Source organism: Cornus florida, unplaced genomic scaffold, assembly GCF_030987335.1.
Source record: "Cornus florida cultivar Cherokee Brave unplaced genomic scaffold, ASM3098733v1 CherokeeBrave_3.0.0_Hap2_Chr02, whole genome shotgun sequence".
Taxonomy (NCBI): domain Eukaryota; kingdom Viridiplantae; phylum Streptophyta; class Magnoliopsida; order Cornales; family Cornaceae; genus Cornus; species Cornus florida.
The window spans coordinates 64569533-64595151 of NW_026775572.1; the positions used below are offsets into that span (position 1 = coordinate 64569533).

The 25619-nt window shown below is 30.8% G+C and overlaps 2 protein-coding genes across 8 annotated transcripts; one reads left to right on the forward strand and one right to left on the reverse strand.

The window, feature by feature from the left end:
* Window positions 1–10908: 10908 nt before the first annotated feature.
* Window positions 10909–11666, reverse strand: LOC132296342 (uncharacterized). The gene is made up of 2 exons (XM_059794554.1): window positions 11415–11666; window positions 10909–11343 (listed from the first exon to the last, which is right to left on the reverse strand). Exons 1-2 carry the CDS (start codon window positions 11664–11666, stop codon window positions 10909–10911), a joined length of 687 nt encoding a protein of 228 aa, XP_059650537.1.
* Window positions 11667–14587: 2921 nt separating this feature from the next.
* On the forward strand, window positions 14588–25580 carry LOC132295160 (CMP-sialic acid transporter 1-like). 7 transcript variants are annotated; one of them, XR_009478344.1, is made up of 11 exons: window positions 14588–14931; window positions 15875–16034; window positions 16759–16842; window positions 17144–17358; window positions 17539–17617; window positions 18339–18508; window positions 19291–19477; window positions 21868–21945; window positions 22482–22659; window positions 24546–24637; window positions 24907–25580. XR_009478344.1 is itself a non-coding variant. In XM_059793300.1 (10 exons), exons 2-9 carry the CDS (start codon window positions 15984–15986, stop codon window positions 22623–22625), a joined length of 1008 nt encoding a protein of 335 aa, XP_059649283.1. In that variant the 5' UTR covers window positions 14588–14931; window positions 15875–15983; the 3' UTR covers window positions 22626–22659; window positions 24546–25580. The 7 variants fall into 7 exon arrangements, 5 of the variants coding, with proteins under 5 accessions (XP_059649283.1, XP_059649285.1, XP_059649284.1 ...); XR_009478343.1 differs by having other exon boundaries at window positions 22482–24637; XM_059793300.1 differs by having other exon boundaries at window positions 24546–25580.
* The last annotated feature ends 39 nt before the right edge of the window (window positions 25581–25619 follow it).

Below are 25619 nucleotides of genomic sequence, written 5' to 3' on the forward strand. Positions count from 1 at the left end.
GAGAAACCGAGAGAGATAAAGAGAGGAAAGCTAGGATTTTGGCTTAGGCTAAGACTGAATTAAGGAGGGGAGTTTGGCGTGTGCTTGTGGGTTGAACTAGGAGCTACAGAGGTTGATAAAAACAATCGACGTTGCCGGAGTTGCTAGAGACGACAGTTTAAGATTTTTAACCGGAAATCAAAGGCAAGTTTCTGTTCTATTCTTTCCCATGGACCTGTGTTCTGTGTATGCTTAGGTGGACTCCAGGGATTTAATGAATGCTTCAATAATCTGTTATGCATGCTTGATATATATTTAATCTCGTTTACTGAAATTGTTTTGCAAATTCTTTAAGGTTCTGTTAATTAATTCATTCTGTATATGTGTTTAAGTTTGCTTGTTTGAGAACAATGATGCATATGGTTGCCTTATAATTAATCTGGAATGCTAAACGCACACTAGAACAAGGATTTAAACATTACAAAGGCCAGGGGTATCACAGGAGTCGAAGAAGATGAGGGGAAAACAGACAACGGCTGCTAAGGGAGGGAGAGCAGGCTCCCAAAACCCTTAGAGCCGGCTCCCAAAGAAGTGGAGCCGGCTCGTAATGCATTGGAGCTGGCTCTCAAGGTCCTAGAGCTGGCTCTAGGTGAATTAAAGCAGGCTCTCAATTTTGAAAGAGCTTGCTCTCTCCTTAAACTGCTGCAGGGTTGGTTTTAGGGACTGTTTGGGCTATACTGGGTGTCTGCACTTCTTTTAAATTGTTTTAAGTGAACTGTATTGGACTGGTATTATGATGGGAAAACATTAATTCATTATTGGACTAAGGATTGGAACAAGTTGAAGTTAAGAAAAAAACTGTAGATTTCACACTGTATCGGATATTTTCAATTACCTGCAGATACTTGCAACTTTTGATATATATAATCTATTACTGTCTAATTATAATTAAACAGAGTTACAGGTATAGTAAATTAGTGAAATCATTTATGCTTGGTTTGGAACAAAATTGATATGTATGTTGTATTAATTGTATCAATTTATGGATTTTATGAAGGATTTAAATGCTATAACTCATGATAGCAATTTAGATAATTGGAATGTGATTTTTAGGATCTGTAATGATTATCTAATATTATGATATATGTATTAAACTATATGATGCATATCCTGATAGTAGTAGATAAATAACAATTATTGTTTTAACAATTATGTTATGTAGAGGTTTGTATACACCGGTATGGGACGGTGGCATACTAGGAATGGCTTAGTTCAGAACACTAAGACCTACCTATTCTAGGGACGGATTAGTTCTAATACTAAGTCCTACCAATATTGGAATAAGATGGATTAACTACAAAAGTTAAGTCCTACTTATCACTAGGTGTCAGGTCAATAAACCTTTTGAATGACACACCTGGAATGGACTTTATATATCTATGTTATGGTGCCATGGTATGAGCTTGAGTCTCAGGACCATGATTAGGGTGCGTGTATTGCCTAGGATGGATAGCTGGACAGAGGTATTGTTCCCTGGTAGGTCTAGGTAAACATGACTACATTATGTGCGATTTGCATGGTACTCTATTCAGGCTGAGACAGACCTATTGGACTAGTGAGCGTCCTATAGTGTGTACTTATACATATATAGACTACTCTAGATATTGTTGGGTCTATCTAGGATGTATCTACGTATCGGGTTTATGTATGGATCATAGTAAAATAGGACTTACATGTGGGCCTAACCCATTCTCTTATTTTTCAGGTACTCGTCAGTTTCAGGGTTAGAGCTTGATCGTGCCAAGCAGATATAGACTTCCATTCCACCGACTACGTAGGACTATTTTCTTTATTTAGCTTTGGATTATGATTTCAGTTCGTTTACTTTACAGTTTGGGATATTAATAGGGTCCATTTGAGGGATTCCCGAGTTGTTAACCTTATGAAGTTATTTTGGAGTTTTGGATTTTAATAATTATATTTTGAGAATTTTCAATTAGAATTCATTTTAGCCATTTATTATTTATTTCTTATTATTTCAATTTGTATTCTGTGTTCATTAAATATTAATTGTTTGATATTTCCCTCGGGTTTAGGTCTGGGCCTGATCAACCCATGTCTCGGATCCGAGGGATATCACAAAAAACTCATGATAAAAGGTAATTTGTGTTAGAGTTTTAGAGAAATTATTTTATTTTACCTATTTAATTTTAATGGGTAATTAATTTGTGTTAAAGTTAACATATTTGAAATTGAATTATCAATAACAATCTTTTTAATATTTAATGTAATATATTAATGTTATTAATGTTGTTACTGTGTATAAGATGTAATGTCTAATCCATTGCCCAACCTTATCACGAGGATGTAAAAAAAAAGAAAAAAAGTATGAGGATAATATGTGGTGAATTAATTATTTATGCATCAATTGATTTATTTCAATATTTTATGCACCAATTGATTTATTAAATATTTTATTATGCATTAACACTTTTTTTTTTACGAAGTAAATAATAATTAATTTATAAAAATTGAGTACAATCCTCTGATATATTCTTTGCATATGAAGCAAATAATAATTAATTTATTAATTTATAAAAATTGAGTACAATCTTCTGATATATTCTTGGTTGGATCCATATGCTTATCTTGATCTCGAACGACACGATTTTAGATGTGCTTGTTCTTTGTTGAAGTTGAATTTGAGACACGATTTTTTTTAGATGTGTTTGTTGTTTTTCGTCCCCCCTGGAAGGGGGACGCCAAAAGGGGTGAGAGCCCTGTGGCACCACATGTCGCACCACGAGGCACTGTCTGCGAGTTGGGTTGTTTGGGAATGCAGCCTAAATCGGGCGGTAAATTCCGTCTAAGGCTAAATATAGGCGGTAACAAGTACTGCGAGGGAAAGATGAAAAGGACTTTGAAAAGAGAGTCAAAGAATGCTTGAAATTATCGGGAGGGAAACGGATAGGGGCCGACGATGCGTCTCGGAGCGTGGATCGTTACGGATTGCGGCGGCGGCCTACGATTTTAGATGATGGTTCTAAAATTATGAGTCTATTGAATTTCAATTTCTGCCCTCTTGGATTTATAGAATTCTCAATTTGTGTACTCTTCCTCTTCCCTTTATGCCTCTATTTATAGGCTTCTTGGATTAATAGGATGATAACATGTGTCCTTTCCTGATAAGAATATAATCATAACTGGGGCGAGCCGGATGAATGTCATTATCTTTTATAATAATAGTATAGATATAAATTTTGTGTTACAGTTTTATAAAAACTCTTTTAATAATAGTATAAATTTATTAGGGAATTTGTAATTTGAATTTATAGAAACTCTTTTAATAATAGTATAGATTTATTAGGGAATTTGTAATTTGAATTTATAGAAACTCTTTTAATAATAGTATAGATTTATTAGTGAATTTGTAATTTAAATTTTATTAAGTAATTTGAAAGTCGTGATTTATTTTATTTGGTAATCTTTTTTAGAAACAAATAGATAAATAGGTAATTTGAATTATATTAGTTAATTTTTAGAGTTTTATATCAATTAATAAATATTTTTTTATATTAATAAATAAATACTGAAATACTGAAACGCTTTGCATATTTAATAATAACTAGGAAAAGGCACGTGCGTTGCACGTGGTGAATGTTTTGTATCTTCTCGAATTTTTATTTTTATTTATTTTTTAATTGTTTATAATTTTTGTTGTATGATATTGTCAGATATTAAATGAATTCATATCAACAATGTTTAGAGAGTAATAATGGTCACCTCAAAAGAAACAAAATAAATCTTCCATTGATGGATTAATCATCCTAAATATGATCCATATATTAGAAAATTCGAAAGGGTACCAACAATATTTAGATTCTAATAATTGTCACCTTAAAAGAAACAAAATATATTAGAAAATTCGAAAGGTACTTAAAAAGTATCACAAACTATTCGAAACTATTATTTTATGAATTCTTAAAAAATAACTCTTTGAAAATAAAAGTATTTTTAAACTATTTATTTCTCAATCTTTATCTTTTTTTATTTCTCATTTCTTCATGAAATGAATCATTGTCAACTGTTAATTCTTTCACTTCTTTTAATTATAGTTTTATAGAAACACTTTTTATAAAAAAATATTTTTATATTAATTAATAATATATATATATATATATATATATATTTTTTTTTTTTTGTGTTGGAGTTTTATAGAAACTCTTTGAATTTTATAAGATAATTTTTAGAGCTTTTTTTTATTTTTATTTTTATTTTTTTTTATTTTAATAATAGCATAGTTCATTTAGAAATAAATAAATAAAATAGGTAATTTTTAGAGTTTTATAGAAACTCTTTTTATAAAAACTCTTTTTATATTAATTAATAAATATTTTTTTATATTTTGTGTTAAAATTTTATAGAAAATAGATTTGTTAGGCAATTTGTAATTTGAATTTTATTATGTAATTTGAAAATGGTGATTAAATTTATTAGGTAATTTTTAGAATTTTATAGAAACTCTTTTCATAAAAAAACCCTTTTTATATCAATTAATAAATATTTTATTGTTTTATAGAAACTCTTTTTATACAAACTCTTTTTATAATAATTAATAAATATTTCTTTATAGTTTGTGTTAGAGTTTTATAGAAACTCTTTTAATAATACAATAGATTTTTTTATATTAATTGATAAATATTTCATAGTTTTATAGAAACTCTTTTTATAAAAACTAATTTTGTAATTAGAATTTTGTTAGGTAATTTGTAATTTGAATTTTATTATGTAATTTGAAAATGGTGATATTTTTTTATATTTTGTGTCAGAGTTTTATAGAAATTCTTTTAATAATAGTATAGATTTATTAGGGTAATTTTTAATTTGAATTTTATTAAGTAATTTGAAAGTAGTGATCGATTTTATTAACTAATTTTTAGAGTTTCATAGAAACTCTTTGATAAAAACTATTTTTATATTAATTAATAATTATTTTATAGTTTTATAGAAACTCTTTTTATAAAAACTCTTTTTGTAATTTAAATTTAATTAAGTAATTTGTTTTTATATTTTGTGTTAGAGTTTCATAGAAATTAGATTTATTAGGTAATTTATAATTTGAATTTTATTAGGTAATTTGAAAATGGTGATTCATTTTATTTGGTAATTTTTTTAAGTTTTATAGAAACTATTTTTATAATAGTATAGATTTTTTTTTTATACTAATTAATAAATATTTTATAGGTATATAGAAAGACTTTTTATAAAAAACTATTTTTGTAATTAGAATTTTGTTAGAAATTGTAATTTGAATTTTATTAGGTAATTTGAAAACGGTGATTGATTTTATTTGGTAATTTTTTGAGTTTTACAGAAACTATTTTTATAAACTCTTTTTATATCAATTAATAAATATTTTATATTATTTAATAAATATTTTATAGTTTTATATAAACTCTTTTTATAATAATTAATAAATATTTTTTTATATTTTGTGTTAGAGTTTTATAGAAACTCTTTTAATAATAGTATAGATTTTTTTTATACTAATAAATAAATATTTTATAGTTTTATAGAAACCCTTTTTATAAAAACTCTTTTTTTAATTAGAATTTTGTTAGGTAATTTGTAATTTGAATTTTACTAGGTAATTTAAAATGATTGATATATTTTTATATTTCGTGTTAGAGTTTTATAGAAACTCTTCTAATAATAGTATAGATTTATTAGGTAATTTTTAATTTGAATTTTATTAGGTAATTTGAAAGTGGTGATTGATTTTATTAGCTAATTTTTAGAGTTTTATAGAAACTCTTTTATAAATACTATTTTTATATTAATTAATAAATATTTTATATTAATTAATAATTATTTTATAGTTTTATAGAAACTCTTTTTATAAAAACTATTTTCGTAATTTAAATTTTATTAGGTAATTTGTTTTTATATTTTATGTTAGAGTTTTATAGAAATTAGATCTATTAGGTAATTTGTGATTTGAATTTTATTAGGTAATTTGAAAATGGTGAGTGATTTTATTTGGTAATTTTTTGAGTTTTATAGAAACTATTTTTATAAACTTTTTTTAATAAAAAGTCTTTTTATATCAATTAATAAATATTTTAATTAACAAATATTTTATAGTTTTATAGAAACTCTTTTTATGATAATTAATAAATATTTTTTTATATTTTGTGTTAAGTTTTATAGAAACTCTTTTAATAATAGTATAGATTTTTTTATACTAATTAATAAATATTTTATAGTTTTATAGAAGCTCTTTTTATAAAAACTATTTCTGTAATTTGAATTTTATTAGATAATTTGTAATTTGAATTTGAATAGGTAATTTGAAAGTGGTGATATTTTATATATTTGTGTTAGAGTTTTATAGAAACTCTTTTTATAATAGTATAGATTTATTAGGTAATTTGTAGTTTAAAAGTGGTGATTGATTTTATTAGGTAAATGTTAGAGTTTTATAGAAACTCTTTTTATATTAATTATAAATATTTTTTTTTATATTTTGTGTCACGGTTTTAGAAACTCTTTTAATATTAGTAAAGATATTGATTTATTAGGTAATTTGAATTTTATTAGGTAATTTGAAAGTGGTGATTTATTTTATTTGGTAATTTTTAGAGTTTTATAAAAACTATATTTATATTTATTAATAAATAATTCTTTTTATATAAACTATTTTTATATTAATTAATAAATATGATAAAACTCTTAAAAACTATTTTAATATTAATTAATAAATATTTTTTGATATTTTGCTGTTACATTTTTATAGAAACTCTCTTAATAATAGTATAGATTTTTATTACGTAATTTTTAGAGTTTTATATCAATTAATAAATAATTTTTTATATTAATAAATAAATACTTGAAAAACTCTTTGCACATTTAATAATAGTATAGATAGATATAGATATATATTTGGGTTAGAGTTTTATAGAAACTCTTTTAATAATAATATAGTTTTTTATACTAATTATTAAATATTTTATAGTTTTATAGTAATTTAAATTTTATTAGGTAATTTGAAAGTGAAAAGGCAAGTCAATTGAATGTTTTGTAGCATAGACACTAAAGTATTAATTGCTTGATAGAAATATAATTACACACCACACAGTTTTTCTTTGTTTAAGCAAAAGGAATAATACACAATTTTCTTTGTTTAAGCACAAAGAATAGTGTGAGCCCGTGAGTGATGTAAATTTTCTATAAGCAAAGTTCAGTTTAATTAGAAAAATTGCAAAGAAGCTAAAATCTACATATACAACATATCTACAACAAAGTGGCATTGACAGGGGAACGAGAGGGATCATTTATGGGATATAACTTACAAGAAATCAAAACCTTCCAAATTCTCCTTCTATGTATGAACTCCGCCCACCAAAGTGGAGCACGGCGAAAAGAGACATGAGTCAAATTCTTGGGTCAAATTCCGAGAAAAGCTATACAAGTTCAGAGTATAAAGATTATAAAATTTAGGTTGGTGAATTGTAATTAATATGTATCCTAACCCCATTCAATGACACATTTCAAAATCCAATAATACAAATCACAAACACATTTCAAAATCCAATAATACAAATCACAACAACTGCCTATCCAAAAACTCATGCCAAAATGACTTTCATTAAGAATCTGATGAGAGTTCTTCTAAAAATTCCATCTTCAAGGCTTTTTGAACCAACAAAGATGATTTGATTTTCTGAATCTATGAATTTCTACACTTCTAAGTCTCTATTTATAGGCTTGATGATATGTGTAATAGTATAGATTTATTAGGGGCCCGTTTACTAACGCTTTTACTTTCTTACTTTCACTTTTTCGAAAAGTAAAATCATGATTTTGATTTCTTTGAGATGAAACAAAAAGTAAAATTATGTTTAGTAAACTGCGAGTTACTTTTGAAAATTGAAAGTAAAACACAAAAAGTGTGTTTAGTAAACTGCTGTCTACTTTTGAAATTTGAAAGCAAAACAAAGAAAGTGTGTTTAGTAAAAAATAATAAATTTCTGTTTTTGCTTTTAGTAATTTACATTGTTTTATATCTTTTTATATCTATTGCATTTTGGCATTTATAAAAGTCTATTTACAAATAAAGCTACAGTATTATTTTAGCCTTCACATTATTGCTGATTAAATTTAATCTTAGAAGAAACAAATTCAACCTTCATAATCAACTTAAAAACTGAGGCTAATGATTTTTTCTATTTTTTTGGGTTACACCCAAAACTTACATATTAGTAATGCATGGCTATAATTGCTAAGCCTATGTTAAACCCTTTCCACAATTATTAAAGTAAATGTCATTAGTCTGCTTTTTATTTTATTTTTCACAAAAAGATAAATCATTTATGGCTCATTACCAAATAAAAAATGAAAAATTATTAGAAAATAATTCCGCTGCCGGGGTTTGAACCCCGGGATTTCAAAAATTAGCTGAAATTTCCAATGTGATACAGTAGATCTCATGCTAATTATTCTGCATTTTATGGAATTTCTATTACAAGAATGAAATTCTCTTTCGATCCTTTCAGTCCCTACCCATGGGGCCATGAATTCTATTAAGATATGCTTAATTAGAGTGTTGGAGAAAAATTCTGCTTTCCTTTATTGAGATTTGGGGGTTAATTGGAACTTTGTAATTTTACATGACACTACAAAGTCTCTACAAAAATCAAAGTGATTATAATTTTTAAAAATAAGCTGAATGAAAGTTAAGGGATACTATAGTTGATCTACTAGTTAAACCGAAATCAACAGATTCGGATCATAGGATTTTATCTAGTAATGAATCAAAAGTGCAATATCATACAACATCATTAAATTAAAGATGCAACTAGAAAAAGATGTCACATTGTTGCAACTCAATGTAATATAAAAAGATGTCAGATTATATTAGTATAGTAACAAGTGAAACACAACTCTAATATTTCGGCCCAGCATACACATAATATCAAAAGCATGCAGATTATAACATGAATTCAAATGGCATTTAGATACAAAATTAATCCAAATAAAAATGACAATATTACAATATCCAAATAGAAAATTAATCATAATAAAAAGTAACAATATTACAATATCCAAATAGAAAAATAAAAAAATAATCCTAATAAAAGTGATAATATTATAATGAGCAAATAGAAGAGATTCATCTATCACGATAGTTGTTCCACAACTCATTTGCAACTGCATCACGGGTTTCACTCATCTCTTGAATTAGCTCCCGTGTAACATTTACTCTTTGAGAAGTACCACCTAGCTAGCTCCACTTCTTCTTCTTCTTCTTGAAGATTGACATTCTCATCCCCATATTCATCAAAAAGACGATCTAAACGGGCTTCGTCACGAATAAAATTATGTAATGTGCAACAAGCAATAACGATGAGTGCTTGTACACTCAGTTTGTAAGGAGGCATCAACTTAAGGATCCGCGAACGCATTTTTAATATACCAAAACAACGTTCTATCACATTTCTCAGTGACGAATGCCTATAGTTGAATAGTTCATGAGGACCCCTTATTCGTCTCCCCCTATATTCCTGTAAATGATATCTTTTGCCAGGATAAGGGATTAAGAAATACCTCATATTGGTGTACCCAGAATCCACAAAATAATACTTACTTGCACAAACAAAAAACAATTATTTTTTTTTCTAATTTAATATGATATCTTAAACATATGATATCTTAATTTAATACCTTCGGGTGGCAACGGAAAATTCATTGTAGTATCAAAAATAGTTTCCAATAATACTCTTGAGTCATTCGCGGAGCCTTCCCAACCTGCCACCACATATGTAAACTTCATGTCTGATTTCCTTCCACGATAAGGAATTTGTGAAGATGCTGAAACATTTGCATGGATGTGTGTACCATCAATTGCACCAATGCAATTCTACAACACATTATTTTGTTAGTAAATATAAATTCACAATACCAATTAATTAAGTAAAATTTTTTTTTAAAAAAAAACTACCTGAAAGAATGGAAAGTATTTCTCATTATGTTGAATCTCCAATGGTACCTTGTTCATATTTGATGGACATATTATACTCTTCCCTAATTTGAAAATATACTTTAAAACTCGGTGGAAATATTTATGCACAGTCCCCGTAGGATGTTGATATCTTTCTGCCACCACTCGAACACTCTTATTGTGTGCTAGAGTATACAAAAACATTGCAACTTGTTCTTGTACGGTTAAATATCTAGAATATTCCAAGCCCAATCCCTTTAACCGTTCACATAAATTTCTAAATACATGTTTATCTATCCTAAAGAGTCGATAACACCTAATGGGGTGGCCATTTACTAGTTCAAGTATATAATTATGGCCTTGAAGCATAGAAGTCATACATGGTCTTGGTGGAAGCATATAATGTTCCATGTACTCTATGAACATGTAAATAAACAACAAACAGACCCCCATTTCCTCCTCTTCATTTTCTTCATCATCATCAATTAAAGTAGGCAAACAAAATGGATCCATAATGGTAAACCTGATGCAATGAAACATGAGATGCATAAAATGATAATGCATTCAATAAAAGTTAGGGGAAAACACTAAATTCATCTTCAAATAACATATATAATATCTCAGATTAACACAATAAAAAGGACACAAATTAAAGCAAAGAAATAATAAACATTAGCAAAACAAATCCAGGGACTTAACATCAGACATAAGTTTACTAGTTCTAAATCACAGACATAAGTTTACTAGCTTAAACAAATCCCAAATAGAAATTACAAACACCAAAAGAAAAAACATTGTCTCAAACAAACACAACAATTGCAACCCATCAACACATAATGTTGCAGCCTATCGCAGCCTTTCAAGCCAGTCCCACTTCTTCTCATCACTAAGTTAACAAATACTCTACTCCAGAGCGGATCTGCACGAAATTATTTTAGGGTCTTGAAAAATGTGTCTCCATCAATTGGTCCCATGTCTTCTAAGATTTGCAAGCATTCAGTAACTTTAGCGGAGTCTTGATCAACTTGAGACATACCACTTGAGCCTCCACCCTTGTCTAGTGCCTCTGCCTTTTTCTTAAAATATTCACCAAATCCACTCATAGCAGAGGAAATTATCTTTTGAAAGCTCTCTTTAGTTGATCTTGTATGAGTGAGGTTAGGAGACTGACTCCTATGATGAGAAGTATCCACCACTTCATTGATCTCATTAGGATTTTCATCTCCCTCATCACCACTAATACATGGGCTTCTATTTGAAGGATGAGCACGATTACCAGTTACATATGTATAACCAAATAACTTATTAAGCAGATCATAATGTTTGTACCCTTTTTTCCGAAACCGCTTGGCATGCCTGACTTGCTGCAATTATATATTATTGTTAATTTATATGAAACAATAGATAATATTACAAATAATGTATTCCAACTAACCTTTTCCGTCTCCTCCCATTGGGCATCTGTAAGTGTGACCTGACCAGTTACAGGGTCCCATGATGAACCAGTGTTGGATAGAAATTTTTTGTATGCTTTATATTTGTCTCTCAACCCATTGAATTTATTCCTCAATTGTAAGTTCGTATACTTTTCTTTAGTCAACCTTAACATCCCTTCTTCTAAATTTTTCCATCCTTCAGTAGAAAATGTGGTGCCTTTTCGATTTCCATTCTTTCTTTCTTCTTCCATCAAAGTTATTAAGATCTCTTCATTTTTTTCACTCCATAGAAATTGAGAACTTTAATCCTCGACCACATTATCCCCATCCAATAATTGAGCACTTTGATCCATCACTACAACAATTAATACTATATGAATAATTATTGTATACCAAAGTGGCTAACACAACTTAATTGAGTACTTTGATACATCACTACAACAATTAACACACTTCTACAACTTAGCATTGAACATATAATACTATGAATGAACTCCTATATAATATTTGAAATTTTTTAAATTGTAACTATTATCTACTCTACTTCTACATTAAGTGTTCAAGTACCATGTTCACAGAGTAAGGGTTTGAGTATCTAAGAGGAAACTGAAAATTAAAGCTATTCAAAGAATTATTAACTTAACAGATTTAATAGAAAGCTCATTCTAAGCATATGGTACACTAATTAGACTTTCCAAGTGAGAATCTCATAAGTATCCCAGGAGTCCCAAGTCAACATCAAACAGTTTTCATCAGAAAGAAATCCAGTTTATAGTTACATAGTTCTTATGGTAACTATAGATTACCAGCAGTTTAAAGAGAGAGAACATTTGCAGACTTAGATAGGCATATTTCTACTTCTTTTATTATTATTATTATTTATTTTCTGAAATGCATATTTTCAGTTTATATGATAAAGTATGTTGTACCAAATAGTAGTAAAAAAACATATTTCAGCATTCAAAGCATTTAACAGGGTCTATTATAACAATGATTATGTATTCAGATGGCATTCAAAAGGAAGTTTTGGAGAAAAATTGACCCATCATATTTGTCATCGTGTGTGGAAGAAGTATTGCTTTTATTTTCCTCTGCTAGTAGTTTTGGATTAGGGTAAAAAAAAAAAAAAAAATTCTATGGTCTCTAGTAGTTAATTACTTCAATATTTGGCCATTTTCAGAATACTTTTTTCCAAGATGTGTCTACAAAGTAACCTCTATATATTAATATGAGAAACTTAGAAACCACATTTGAAGGCCTCTGGAAATTTAGCATGGCATTTAATGCAATAATGATGCTAAGATACATATATAAGGACAAAACTTTCGTGAGACTTGGGCAATGAAAAATTGCTTCAGCATATTTGGCTATATGTGGCACATGTCATCTGCAATATGAATAGTGTTGTGACAATCTCAAATTGGTTCATTTTCTTGGTAGATCTGGATAGGTATCTTATTAGGTACCATCAGCAAGAATCTAGTTCCAGGAACACACACAAACACACACACGCGCACACCAGGAAAAAACATAAGAAATTCCAGCCATTTGGCCAAGTTGAAACAGAAGTAAGTAGCTTAGAAGTTGGGACTCATAGGTTTCGACATATATCTAATGCGCATAAATGACAATCAATTCAACAATCAATCTTAAACTCATAAAAAGAAATTACCAATTTATTTCTGAACAATTCACCACTCAGTACCCTATCTCTTCTTGACCAATTTACACCCTATTTGATAATCTACAAGTGGAAGCAGAGTGTGAGGTAGTTCATGGCAAGCCCCTTCCAACACTGTGGAATTCACTCAAAAGCATGATGGATAGATTAATGACAGATTTAAGTGTAATTCATTATAACTATAAATTTGTTAGGCAATAAATTCTAAAAAATTTGATAGATGTTAGAGGAACTTTCAAAAGTGAAGCCTTTATATATAAAATTTCATATGCACAACAAAATGACAACCAATAAAACAATCAATCTATAAAAATCGACAACCACCAAATCCAGCCAATGAAAAATATTTTAAACACTTCTTCTATTTTCGAAAATATTTCAAACAGATTATGTAAATATATACACATTCAGCAAACGAAAACAAAGGAATTAGGGCTGAAGAGGTCTTTGATTTGAGGGCACTGAGACAAATTGTTATATATACACATATAGATATACACATACAGATATACACATACACATTCAGGAAGAAAATTGCAGATTCTAGGGCAAAATCTTCATACACGAGGAGAGAGAGCATCTGATAAGAAACAGAATCTGAGAAGAGGGAGAATCTGAGAAGAGAGGGTGAATTCACATGCGAAGTGTTGGTCGGCCGTTGAGTCTCCGTTGCCGATCGACGCTCGCAGATAAGGGATGACGATCGGTAGAACTTTCTTGAAGCAGATGAGGCGAGAGGCTAGGGCTTTCTTGAAGCAGACATGAGGCAGAGGCTTGCAAACGATGATATAAACGAGACAGAGTTTAGGTTTTTAAAGCTACAGTATTTAGCGCTCCAGTGTTTAGCGCTACAGTGCGGAATTTGAATTTTATTAAGTATAAAACTCTTTGAATATATCTTTGTCTATTTTGTCTAATGTGATAGAGTTTTATTGAAAATAAAATAAGTAATTTGTGGTAGAGTTATTCTTATCTAATTAGATTTTATTTTATTAGATTTTATTTTATTTTATAGAAATTCTTTTAATAATGGTATAGATTTATTAGGTAATTTGAATTTTATTAAGTATAAAACTCTTTAAATATATTTTTGTCTATTTTGTTTAATGTGATAGAGTTTTATTGAAAATAAAATAGATAATTTGTGGTAGAGTTATTCTTGTCTAATTAAATTTTATTTTATTTTATATAAACTCTTTTAATAATAGTATAGATTTATTAGGTAATTTGAATTTAATTAAGTAATTTTTAGAATTTTATATCAATTAATAAATATTTTTTAAAATTAATAAATAAATACTGAAACACTGCAACACTTTGCATATTTAATAATAGTATAGATATATATATTATTAACTATTATTTAATAAATACATATTAAATATTAAAAGTTTATTAGGGCCTCAAATGACATTGAGCGGACCTCAATGAATCAAGGTCAAGTCAACTCAGCCAACGGCCCAAGCCAAATAAGCCCAGGGCTGGCCCTGACAAAGGGCAAATAATTTCAGCCTCCTCAATCGCCTCCATCTCTATTCTCGTTCTCGACTCTCTCTCTCTCTCTCACTGCAACTGCAAACTACAAAATCTACAAAATCAGAAGTTCAAAACCCATATATTTCAGTCTATCTGTCTGCAAGAATCAAAACCTATTACTTATATCAAAACCCATATCGGCATATCATTTCAGATTGTTCAAAAAAATAAAACCCATATCGGCATATCTTTCCGTTTCCATTGCCCGCTGTTCCAGTTCGGGTTCGCCGTTCGCAAGCCTCAGCCGCTGTCTCTCAACTCTCAAGCTTGCCCTCATCTCTCTCTGCAACTGCTAACTTGTATGTATGGGTTTTATTTTAAATTTTTTTTTTTTTTCTAAATCAACTAATCAAGGTCTGTAATTCTTGTTTTGCAAACTAAATCCTATTTGGTGATTTTTTTTTTGATCATTTTTATATAAATTTTTTTTTTTTTACATTATAAAGTAACAAAATTTGCATTGCATTGCATTTTGAGGTAATCACCGTGATCTACATTTTTATTTCAGCAAAACAAATATATATATTTTTTATTTTTATAACTTCTATTTCTGTTTTTTTTTGGTTGTCAATTATGTGTACAAGAAAATTTGAATCTGGGCAAAAAAAAAAAAAAAAAAGAATCTGAATTGGATTAGAAAGCTGCAGAGATTGAATCTGAAACAATTTTTATCAACATGCCAAGCTTTTTGAAGATGGAAATCTTTTCAGAACTAAAAAAAAAAAAAAAATTCATAACAAGAACTTTGACAAGCAAAAGTACTTAATATAGGGTAAAGCTCTAAAGTTACTTCTTGAAAATTAAAATACTTAAAAAAAGCATGCTTTTGAGTGAATTCTATAGTGTTGGAAGGGGCTTGCCATGAACTACCTCACACTCTTCCACTAGTAGATTCTCAAATAGGATTAGTAAATTGGTCAAAAGAAGAGAGACGGTACTGAGTGGTGAATTGTTCAGAAATAAATTGGTAATTTTTTTTTTATTAATTACCCAAATAGGATTTTCTAGGCCTTAATCAGTCAATTGTCTAAAGAAACATTGTTAGTTAACTAAAATTGAATTAAACAACAGTTGATTTTGGTTGATATATTTTGATTTAGCCCACCCCATTGAGAAATCCTGGATCCGCCCTTGGTTCATGCCCCACAATCTCACTTTCATCTCATCACATGTACTTGTGTATATCTTTTTTTTTTTTCTATAGATATAATGAATCTGATGGACTGATGTAAAGAGTTTCAGTATTTCATCACATGTACTTGTGCAAATATAAAGAGAGGATGTTCTTGCAAAACTAGAAATATAAAGCTCCCCCAGATGCACACTGCTCCTGTGAGAGACAGTGTAGGAGATGCAGTGGTACGTCGTTGCTTCTCTCCTCACCGTCCTCACCAGCTCTCAGGTATTTCTGTAACCCAAATAAAAACCCTAATTCTTTAGTATCGTTAATCTTGTTCTGTTCTTAATTGTTTTAGGTTTATCGGATCTGTATGACTATTCATATCTCTCTCCATACATATGTATAATCGCTGAAGTTGATCAGTCTTTCGTCTACTTTAATCGATTCACTTCGTAGATGTTTAGTTACTTTATTAGTGAACTATATATCGTTATAACCTACTAATAATTTTTAAGTTAATTTTTTGAGATTTAAAATCTCTGTTCAAGACAAACTGGTTAGCATTTTGAAAATAATATTTTGCTGTTTTGAGCAGAACTCGAAGCAATTTTTTTGCTTTGAGAAATCCCAAAAAGTACTTCCACTTTGTTAATCAAATAATGCTCAACCATTTGACGAATTTATGTGGCATTTGTCTCAAAATCAATGCTAATCTGCATAGCCATGGCAATATAGATTTCATAGCATCATCCTCGTCATCACTGTCGTTTTCGGGGATCTCCAAGACCCCTCTCATGAATGTAAAAGAACACGGATGTAAAGTTACACTCTACTCATCATATTGATCAAGAAATTTCGAAAGTGTAATTGTCTTTAGTCAAATGACTACTAATTACGAATGGATGATAAAAAAACTCAGTTATTTTGGTGTCATTTTCGGCTCAAGAGAGGTGGGTCCATGTCTAGTTGTTTGATATTTAGGTTCCCATCTTTCATTGTACTGCAGGGAATTTTGACAACACTGTCACAGAGTAATGGGGGATATAAATATGACTATGCGACCGTTCCTTTTCTTGCTGAAGTGTTTAAGGTACTTCACAGTTTGTTACAAATATGATTAGGTTCATATCTTCATGTTTACGAGGTACTTAACTATTTGTTGAATCTGGTGTATATAGCAGCAAACTGATTGCTGTGATCAATTTTCAAAATTTGATTGAAATAACTAGCTTTGTACAGAAATGTTTTAGGTTTAGAGAAAGATTGTTTTTCATCTTGGTAAAGTTGTATATTCATGTGTGAATTATATGATGATGGTTTCATTACCTTGTTGAGACTTTTCTTTTAATTGTTGTTCTTTTCTAAGAAACATCATATCTGTTAAATTGCAGCTTCTTGTATCTAGTGTTCTTCTTTGGAGAGAAATGAAGAGATCACCTCCTCCAAGGATGACTACGGAATGGAAGACTGTTCGTTTATACCCAATTCCATCTATCATATACCTTGTCCACAATAATGTTCAATTTGCTACCTTGACATATGTGGACACATCCACATATCAGATAATGGGCAATTTGAAGATTGTGACGACTGGAATTCTATTCAGGTGTTGCTCTTAGTCCCCTTTTTTTTTTTTTTTTTTTTTGTTAATTGTGAATCACATCAAACCTAATATTTCTATATTGAAGATTTAAATTTCGTTTCTGTTCAATCATCAAATTTAGGCCTTCAGATATTGATTGCTTTTTACAAATTAGCGTTTTATTTCTATTTTATGTTTTATTAGGCTCTTCTTGAGGAGGAAACTCTCTAATTTGCAGTGGATGGCAATTATTCTATTGGCTGTTGGAACAACCACAAGCCAGGTGCTAATGGGATCTATAACTTACATTTTTCATGTCGTTTTGTATATTTATAACTTGTCGTGCATCAAATATCTTCTCTTTGTGACTTAAGCTATTAGAGAAAATATGTGTTCTTAAGGTGTCAAGAACAGCTAGAATACTTAAAATGGGAACGTTTTAACAACAGAGCAAATATATCTCCATGGTCGGTGGGCCAGGAGGATGTTCTACTAGAACATCCATTTGAGTGCTTGTCAAGAAATGAGGTTATGTCCCAGCAAAGCTTTCAGCGTATCATAGTTTTAAAACTGGTCAAGTGACTGTAGCTATAATCTCACTCATGTTTGTTTTGCACGTTGAGAGGCAATTTCTGGCAGAACACTGGCAGCAGTCAGGGAATCTTGGTCAACTCTGTGTTACCTGTAGAATAGAATAATGCACACCTAAGTATTAGTTTGACACAGAGTTAAAGTATGCATGATTAGGATGAGATCTAGCTTCACAGAGGTGTTACATCAACATATTGTCACAAAAGAATGCTTTCCAATCTACACTTGTATTGTAGTTTGAAGGGACCATCTTGAAAGCCATTAATAATACTCTCTCCTATGCCACAACAAATTTCTTGCACTTATTTGTCATGACTGCAAGCGTCTTTAAACGTCTGATCCAGTGAAAATATCTCTCATATGCAGAAATTTCCACTGTAATTCTCATGTATTTTCTCTCTTCTGAGATATAGGTCAAAGGCTGTGGAGAGGCTTCATGTGAGTCCCTTTTCTCATCGTCAATTCAGGGGTACATGTTGGGAATACTGTCTGCTTGTCTTTCAGCGCTAGCGGGTGTTTATACAGAATTTTTGATGAAGAAGAATAATGACAGCTTATACTGGCAGAACGTTCAATTATACGCGTAGGTTTCCTTTCTTTGGTCAAACACAGATCTCCACGACTTATTCTCAATCACAATGACACGACACTCCTGTATGTGCTTGCATGAAGTTATGAATCTCATTCTCTTGTAATCCTTATATGCAGTGAATTCTTAGAAGCAGTTATTGTACTAGTTTTCCTTGAAGGTATTTTGAGGGTTGACTGTTGGAAAAATCAAATCAAATGAAAATATATAAATATGATCTAGACCAAATAATTTATGTATTATTATGGGCATCTCAAATCATTAAAATTTTGAGAGCTAGGGAAACATTATTCTTCTTTTGTGATTTGCCAAATTTTTAGGTCCCATTATTAGTTTAATAGATGCTTAAGAAATCAATATCACATCTAATTTCTGGAATGATATTATATAATATATATGATTACATAAAGATGAATAGCATCTGCTGACTTCTCACTTATACATCAATGAATATTTTGTAAGGTTCAGCTAGGGGTATGCAAACTCCAAGCCCTACCTAGGGGGAAATTAAGGTTTCACAGCAATTTCTTGTCCTAAAGTTTTATGATGGCTTCATATTTAACATTAAAAATATATTGTTTAATGGACATGCTTATCGAAATAAAAGTTAATTTGTGTCCGTGACACCAGGGCATGCTACAGAATCAGTATGCTTTCCAATGTTGTGATACTTCTGTTTTTGAATTTGATTTAATACGGCCATATTGTGTTCCATTGCTGAAAGCCTGTAAGGGGTATTGGTTAGCTGATTCAGAAAAATACATTCTTATATCTAGGTTTGGTGCAATATTTAACATGGCACGACTTCTTGCGGATGATTTTAAAGGTGGATTTGAGAATGGACCATGGTGGCAACGAATTTTTAATGGATACAGTATCACAACCTGGCTGGTGGTGTTTAATCTGGGGTCCACTGGACTTCTGGTTTCATGGTTAATGAAGTATGCAGACAATATTGTAAAGGTATCTCCTTGTACTCTCTATTGTTAATTTTGTTTTCTTGGACCTTGTTGACTTGATAATGTCTGTTTGCTAAATCACTTACGTGAGTAGTAACGGACTCAGATGGTGACACTAAATTACGGAAGAAAATTTGTAGATTCTTATTTGTTCTTCCATTGTTGCAGTCATGATACTATTTTGTTGTTACATACATGCTAGATTTTTAGTTAAGTGACATAAGCATCACTCTTGCATCACTTTTTATTGTGGTTGAGATTTGTATATAATTTCAACATGCTTTGCTACCTTCCTTCAGCCACTAAACCTAAGAAAAAGAAGAAGATGATTTTTATTAAAATGGAAGGTTTGAATGTAATTAAATATCAAAATTTGCAAATTTGGAAACACCTAGGCATTGGGCCAAATTTTTTTGTTTTCTTTTTCTGGTAAACGGCAGTGGGCCAAAATTTTGATCTTCAAAATTTATGAAATTCAAAATTGTAATCAGCATATTGAATTGTTAACTAGCATCTACTCCAAAAGCTTAAGTAATTTGAGAGGGTGTAACTTAAATATATAAATCCTTTAACACGCTCCCTCACATGTAGCCTTCTTTTGGTCCAACATGTGTTTTTCAATTATTTTTTTTAATTAAGGTGGCGGTGAGGTTTGAACTTTGGCTTTGATACTATGTTAACTACCATCTACTCCAAAAGCTTAAGCTATTAGAGAGGGCGTAACTTAAGTATATAAATCCTTTAACATGAGTATTAGACAGTCAGACAATTGTCAAAAAAAATAAATAAATAATAGGCAGTTTAAACTGAACGAATATAAAGTTGTCATGTGGTTTTGTTTAGTAAATGAGTGCATATTTAGGAACAATGTTGTACTAAATGACTGCATATTTAGGAACAATTTTGTACTAAATGAGTGCTGGCCTTTATCGTAAGTTTAGTAACAGTTCAACATTGAATCTTGCCATAATGGGGGAGCAGGTTGAACAAATGCCGATTTTTTTTGTCACTAGAATATCACGTTATTCTATTTAAAATGAAATTTTGAGAAAAAAAGGAATGATTTTACAATTCTGTTCATGAAATTTCGACTAAAAGTTTGGTGCTAGCTATGAACTTAATATATCCTTCCTTTCTTTGGGCTTAAATCCAGCTGAAGTGGCAAAACAGGTTCCGGTGGGCAACACCAATAGGTTACGGTTACGCTTAGTGTAGTTTAGATCAATTGAGTTTTAATAAATTTCTTTGATAATATAGTTTGAAGAGTAAATTATTGGATGAGAGTAATAATGGTGGTTAGAAAGGAAGGGAACCAAATAATTATAATATTTGGCATACGTTCTACCAGTCTTGAACCTTGGCCTTTTGGTTTAGGGTTCAGGCCATTAAGCCAACAGGCCACAAGGTGGACTGGTAAATAAGTTTAATATTTAGTTGAAACCAGATTTAGAGATACCAATATGAACATTAATACTATGAATATGAATCAGATTTAGAGATACAATTTTCTTAGATAAACATTGCCACTTATGAGTTATGCCTTGATCATAAGGATGCAAGTCATTAGCTTCACAGAATAACAAGTATGTGAAGTTGTTTAGGTATATATCAGAGTAACAAAGTTATGTAAAAACAATGGAATCTGATAACTGAATCTTTATGGATGATCTTTTGATACAATATAACAAGAAATACTTGTCCACACTTACAATGAACAAAAATGGAAATGGAAAACAAAAATTGCAAGGGAAAAGGTCCGTGTATTATATTTGTTGATCAGCTGGTCAGCTACGTAGTTGAGATCAAATTTAATGATTAACAGCATCACATCACACCTGACAACACTATCAACCGAGCACTGCATCTCTAAAGAACCAAATCCAGTATTGCTCCATACTGTCGCTAGTTTCCCAATCATTCCACAATGAACAAAAATGGAAAAGGAAGACAAAAATTGCAAGGGAAAGGTTCGGTGTATTATATTTGTTGATCAGCTGGTCAGCAGCTACCTAGCTGAGATCAAATTTAATGATTAACATCACATCACACCTGACAACACTATCAACCGAGCACTGTATTGCAACCAGTTGGATTTTATGATTACTGTTACCCCTGCAGTCATGTATAAGACTGCTATCGGAGGCAATCGGTTGCAGTTCTCATCTGATCATTGTTGAAGCGTCCTGGTTATTGCCTTGTAGTTTAGTTGATCAATATTTGAAGTTCAAGTTCATCAGGTTTGAATGAGCTAAATCGTCCAGTGTCTACTTAGCAGTCAGCGGACAATAACCTGACGTCCTGGCATGTTAATCTGATAATGCTCATTAATATGATGTTCCTCTTTGCTTTTTTATTTGATTTGTATAATTCAGGTCTCTTTGGCTGCTTCTGTAGGTATATTCAACGTCAATGGCCATGTTAATGACAATGAGTTTATCTGTGTTCCTCTTCAATTTCAGGCCAACATTGCAGGTAAGCTTCCAAAAGTTTGTTCTTTGCCTTTTTGGTTTCCCCCCCCCCCCCCCCCCCCCCCCCAAAAAAAAAAAAGATCAAACTGTGGTTTTCTTATCACTCTCTCAGAGGAGTATCTGGACACTTGTCAAACTGGATGGAAAATAGGACAATCCTATTTTAAACATTTATTTATTTATTTTATTATGTAGGATTTGAGATATTATTTCACATTATTTTTTTTCTAGTAATACCACATTATTGTCCTTTCATTTGTCATGGTGGTTGTCATTGTAGCTGCATGTGTAGGATGATCACATGCATTTTAAGACCGGAGCGAACAATTTCTTTTTCCAAATTATGTCTAATGCTACGATAGGTCAATATTGTATTATTTATATCCTTAATCAATATCTTTTGAATAACTAGGTCTTTAAGACACTCAATTTATGTATCTAATTCTCTGCAACCAGATTCAGCATTCGGCTTCCTGTTCAGTTTGGTGATTACCAATTATTGATCTTCTATATGTCTTTCTTTTCTCTGTGTATGTGCAGCTCTTCTTGGGTATCATCGTCTGCATGATGTCACTACACATGTATTTTGCCCCACCAGACATGCTGCTAGATTTGCCTTTGACTGTAAAAGCATCCCCTGAGAATGACATTGAAGTTTCTGTTGATCGAAAATCAGATTCCTGATAAATCATCTTTCATCAAAGCATACAATTCTTTGGTATGTTATCATTCAAAAGGAAAAAATTAATGAGAGGCTGTTCTTTTACTATGTGAAATTTGTTTGATCTAATTTTTCCATGGGTTTAACCATTAACGAACAAAATCGGGGAAGAAAGGGATCCTATCAAGAGTAAGCATAGAAATATATATATTAAGAAGAAGAAGAATATTAAAGAACTTGTTGATTATAGTGGTAAATTTTTAGCTTGACCTTGCTTGCCAAAAATTAATTCAAGTCATTATTGTGGTATTAGTTGTTTATAATAGTGGTGGATGTGCCCAATGTGTGCACAGTGCTGTCATGATTGTAACTATGAAGAGGGGATCGTAGTATGAAAAGGTACATGGTTTACAAGGTAGCAACAGCACTGATGAATCATAGTGCTGGTAAGTGTGAATTTGCTATGGAAGCTGTGGGTTAGTAGTTAGTAGTGATGTGGTGATAATATTGTTAGGGTGGTGGCAGTGTTTGTTATGGTTTGGTGACGATGGTGGTACTAAAACTTGCAATAAAAAGCATAATGAAGTATCATAGATTACTTATAATGTTGGGTAACACTCTTATCTGGCTTCTGAGCTCCCTTCGTATAGAAAGCATATAAAGGTAGGTTAAATGTAGCAGAAAGACCTCAATCCAGCTTCTTAAAGGACATAATATAGAATACAGCTACTGAACTTTTAAAACCTTCTTTGATTATAAGTAAACTGTAGTCATCATGTGATCCATTTTAACCGTTCAGGTCTGTACATTTTAATTCTTTAATAAGTGCATCCATTTAGTAAACTTTACTTGTTTTATGGAGGCTTCGTCTTGTTTAGAGAGCCCATTGCAGTAGTGTCAAAGAGAACTAATTTTGCAGTGGTGTAGAGTCTAGTCTTTTATTATCAGTAGTACAAAGAAGCAACCCTGCTTCTGCCTATTGAAGTTACTAGTATGGAAGTGTATTATACCATTTGAGGAATTGATGAGTCTCCATATACTTGTATCAAGTTTCGATAATTACTTGATTTTGTTGCACTTTGGGAGAAAAGTTGTCCATTCCAAAAAAATTCCCTGTCCAGTCTCCATAGGTTCCTAAAAGCAACCGTCTGCAAAAAGTTTTAGGTTGATTTTTTAAAGGCATGTTCCCCAAACTACAGAGATGTGGTTGTTATAGCATAAGTCACCTTTTGATTCTTGAATCATGTCTGGAGTTCTTATTTATTTGACGGCCGGGAGCTTATTCTATAAATTATGTTGATGGAGAAAAATATTATAGACCAGGCATTAATACATTGTATAGTCATCTAGCCCCGAAAAAAAAAGAATGGTTGTTATGTAAAGCATAGGATCTTTAGCAAACATGAAACTAGAAAGTGTGAAACCTTATTCTGTCATTTGTATGATTTAACATATTACTAGGAATTTATGATAAGCGATGGAGATCATTACTACTACATTTCAAACCGTTCAATAACACTATCACGTATTAATATTTGAATATTTTATTTCCTATTTGAATAAAAAGTATTGATAGAAATGGAAAAAGAACAAATAATAGAAGTTCCAATATTGTACAATTTATTTTATCCATAAGATAAGTCTTTGTGCCCTTACTGTTACCCTGTCATAATGAGAGTCCTGTTTGATTGTAAACATTGGTCACTAAATTTCTTGTTGGTCTTGCGGTATCCATTCCCTTGTTAGTCTACTAGATGTGGTGGTTTATAATCTCTTTAGGTCTTCCATTACCAATTATTTTGATGTCAGTTATGTTTATAATGAAATTGTGTAGCTCATATTAAATGCTCCAATTGGTTGAAATAGTTACCAGAACGATTGGAGGAAAATTGTATTTAATTATTGCATTATTACTAGCATTCTTTATACATGATGTTGATTAGGTCTGGGAAGGTTAGCAGCAATCCTTGTCCCCCTCAAAGAATTCACTGCTGTTTGATTTTGTTAGACTACCTAAAACAATACGACTCAAGAGGTAAATTGTTCTTCTGAGGTGAGACACACACACACACACACACACACACACACGCCTTTTTTTAAAATTAAAAAAAAAAAGAAAAAATCCCAAATAGCTATAGATTAAAGTTTTTTAAAAAATGAGCAATGCAAATACATAGCTTTGTAGAGAGGCAAAACAAGTGGTCCTATGGTGAAATTATAAGCCGTTTGGTTAGGTTTTGGTCATTGGTGAAATTACCTCTTCAATTCTTATTTATTTATTTATTATTTGTTCTCTCTATACAGATTGTGTTAGGTTTATCTGGGTTGAGGGCAGGTAGGGTATTAAGCTATGGATCCCCTAAGATTAGGGGTTCCTGAAAAGTTAAAATATAGTATTAGAGAATAGAAGAAAGCATAGAGAGAGAGAGAGAAAAATTGAGTGGAGGTGGTATGGAGTCCTTTGCAAGACCGTCTGAAAATGTAGGTGGTAGAGCCAACAGGCGGCACAAGAGGGAGCGATGCGGTGGCTGCTTTCAGATGCCGCTGCACTACCTGGACACAATGGCGGAGTGGAAGCTGGACTGCTTGCTTGCCCAGGCCCGGGCCCGGGCCCGTTGCCAGAGATGTCAACCAGAAGAGAAAGTTCGCCATGGGAGCTTTCCTGTGGGCTCATTAAAACTGTTTGGTAGTATGATCCGTGAAGTTTATGGTATTGGTAGTGATGTTTTTTTTTAGCTATATTTGGTTTTGTCATTTTACCTTTTAAATTTAATTTTGTGTCATCTTATTATTTTGTGGACGTTATGAAACAGAAGTTTGAATTCCAGGAGTGGTAAAGACGTGAAAAATCCCAGTCATGTCTTAGGCCGTAACATATATATATATATAGTGTGTAACTTGTTTGCTGTGAAATTATGTAAAATTATCATAAACACTAATTATGTATTGATTTATGGGAATTTTTTTTTTTCTTCTTATCTTTCTCTCCCTCTTTCTTTAGAAGATTTGTGTTAATC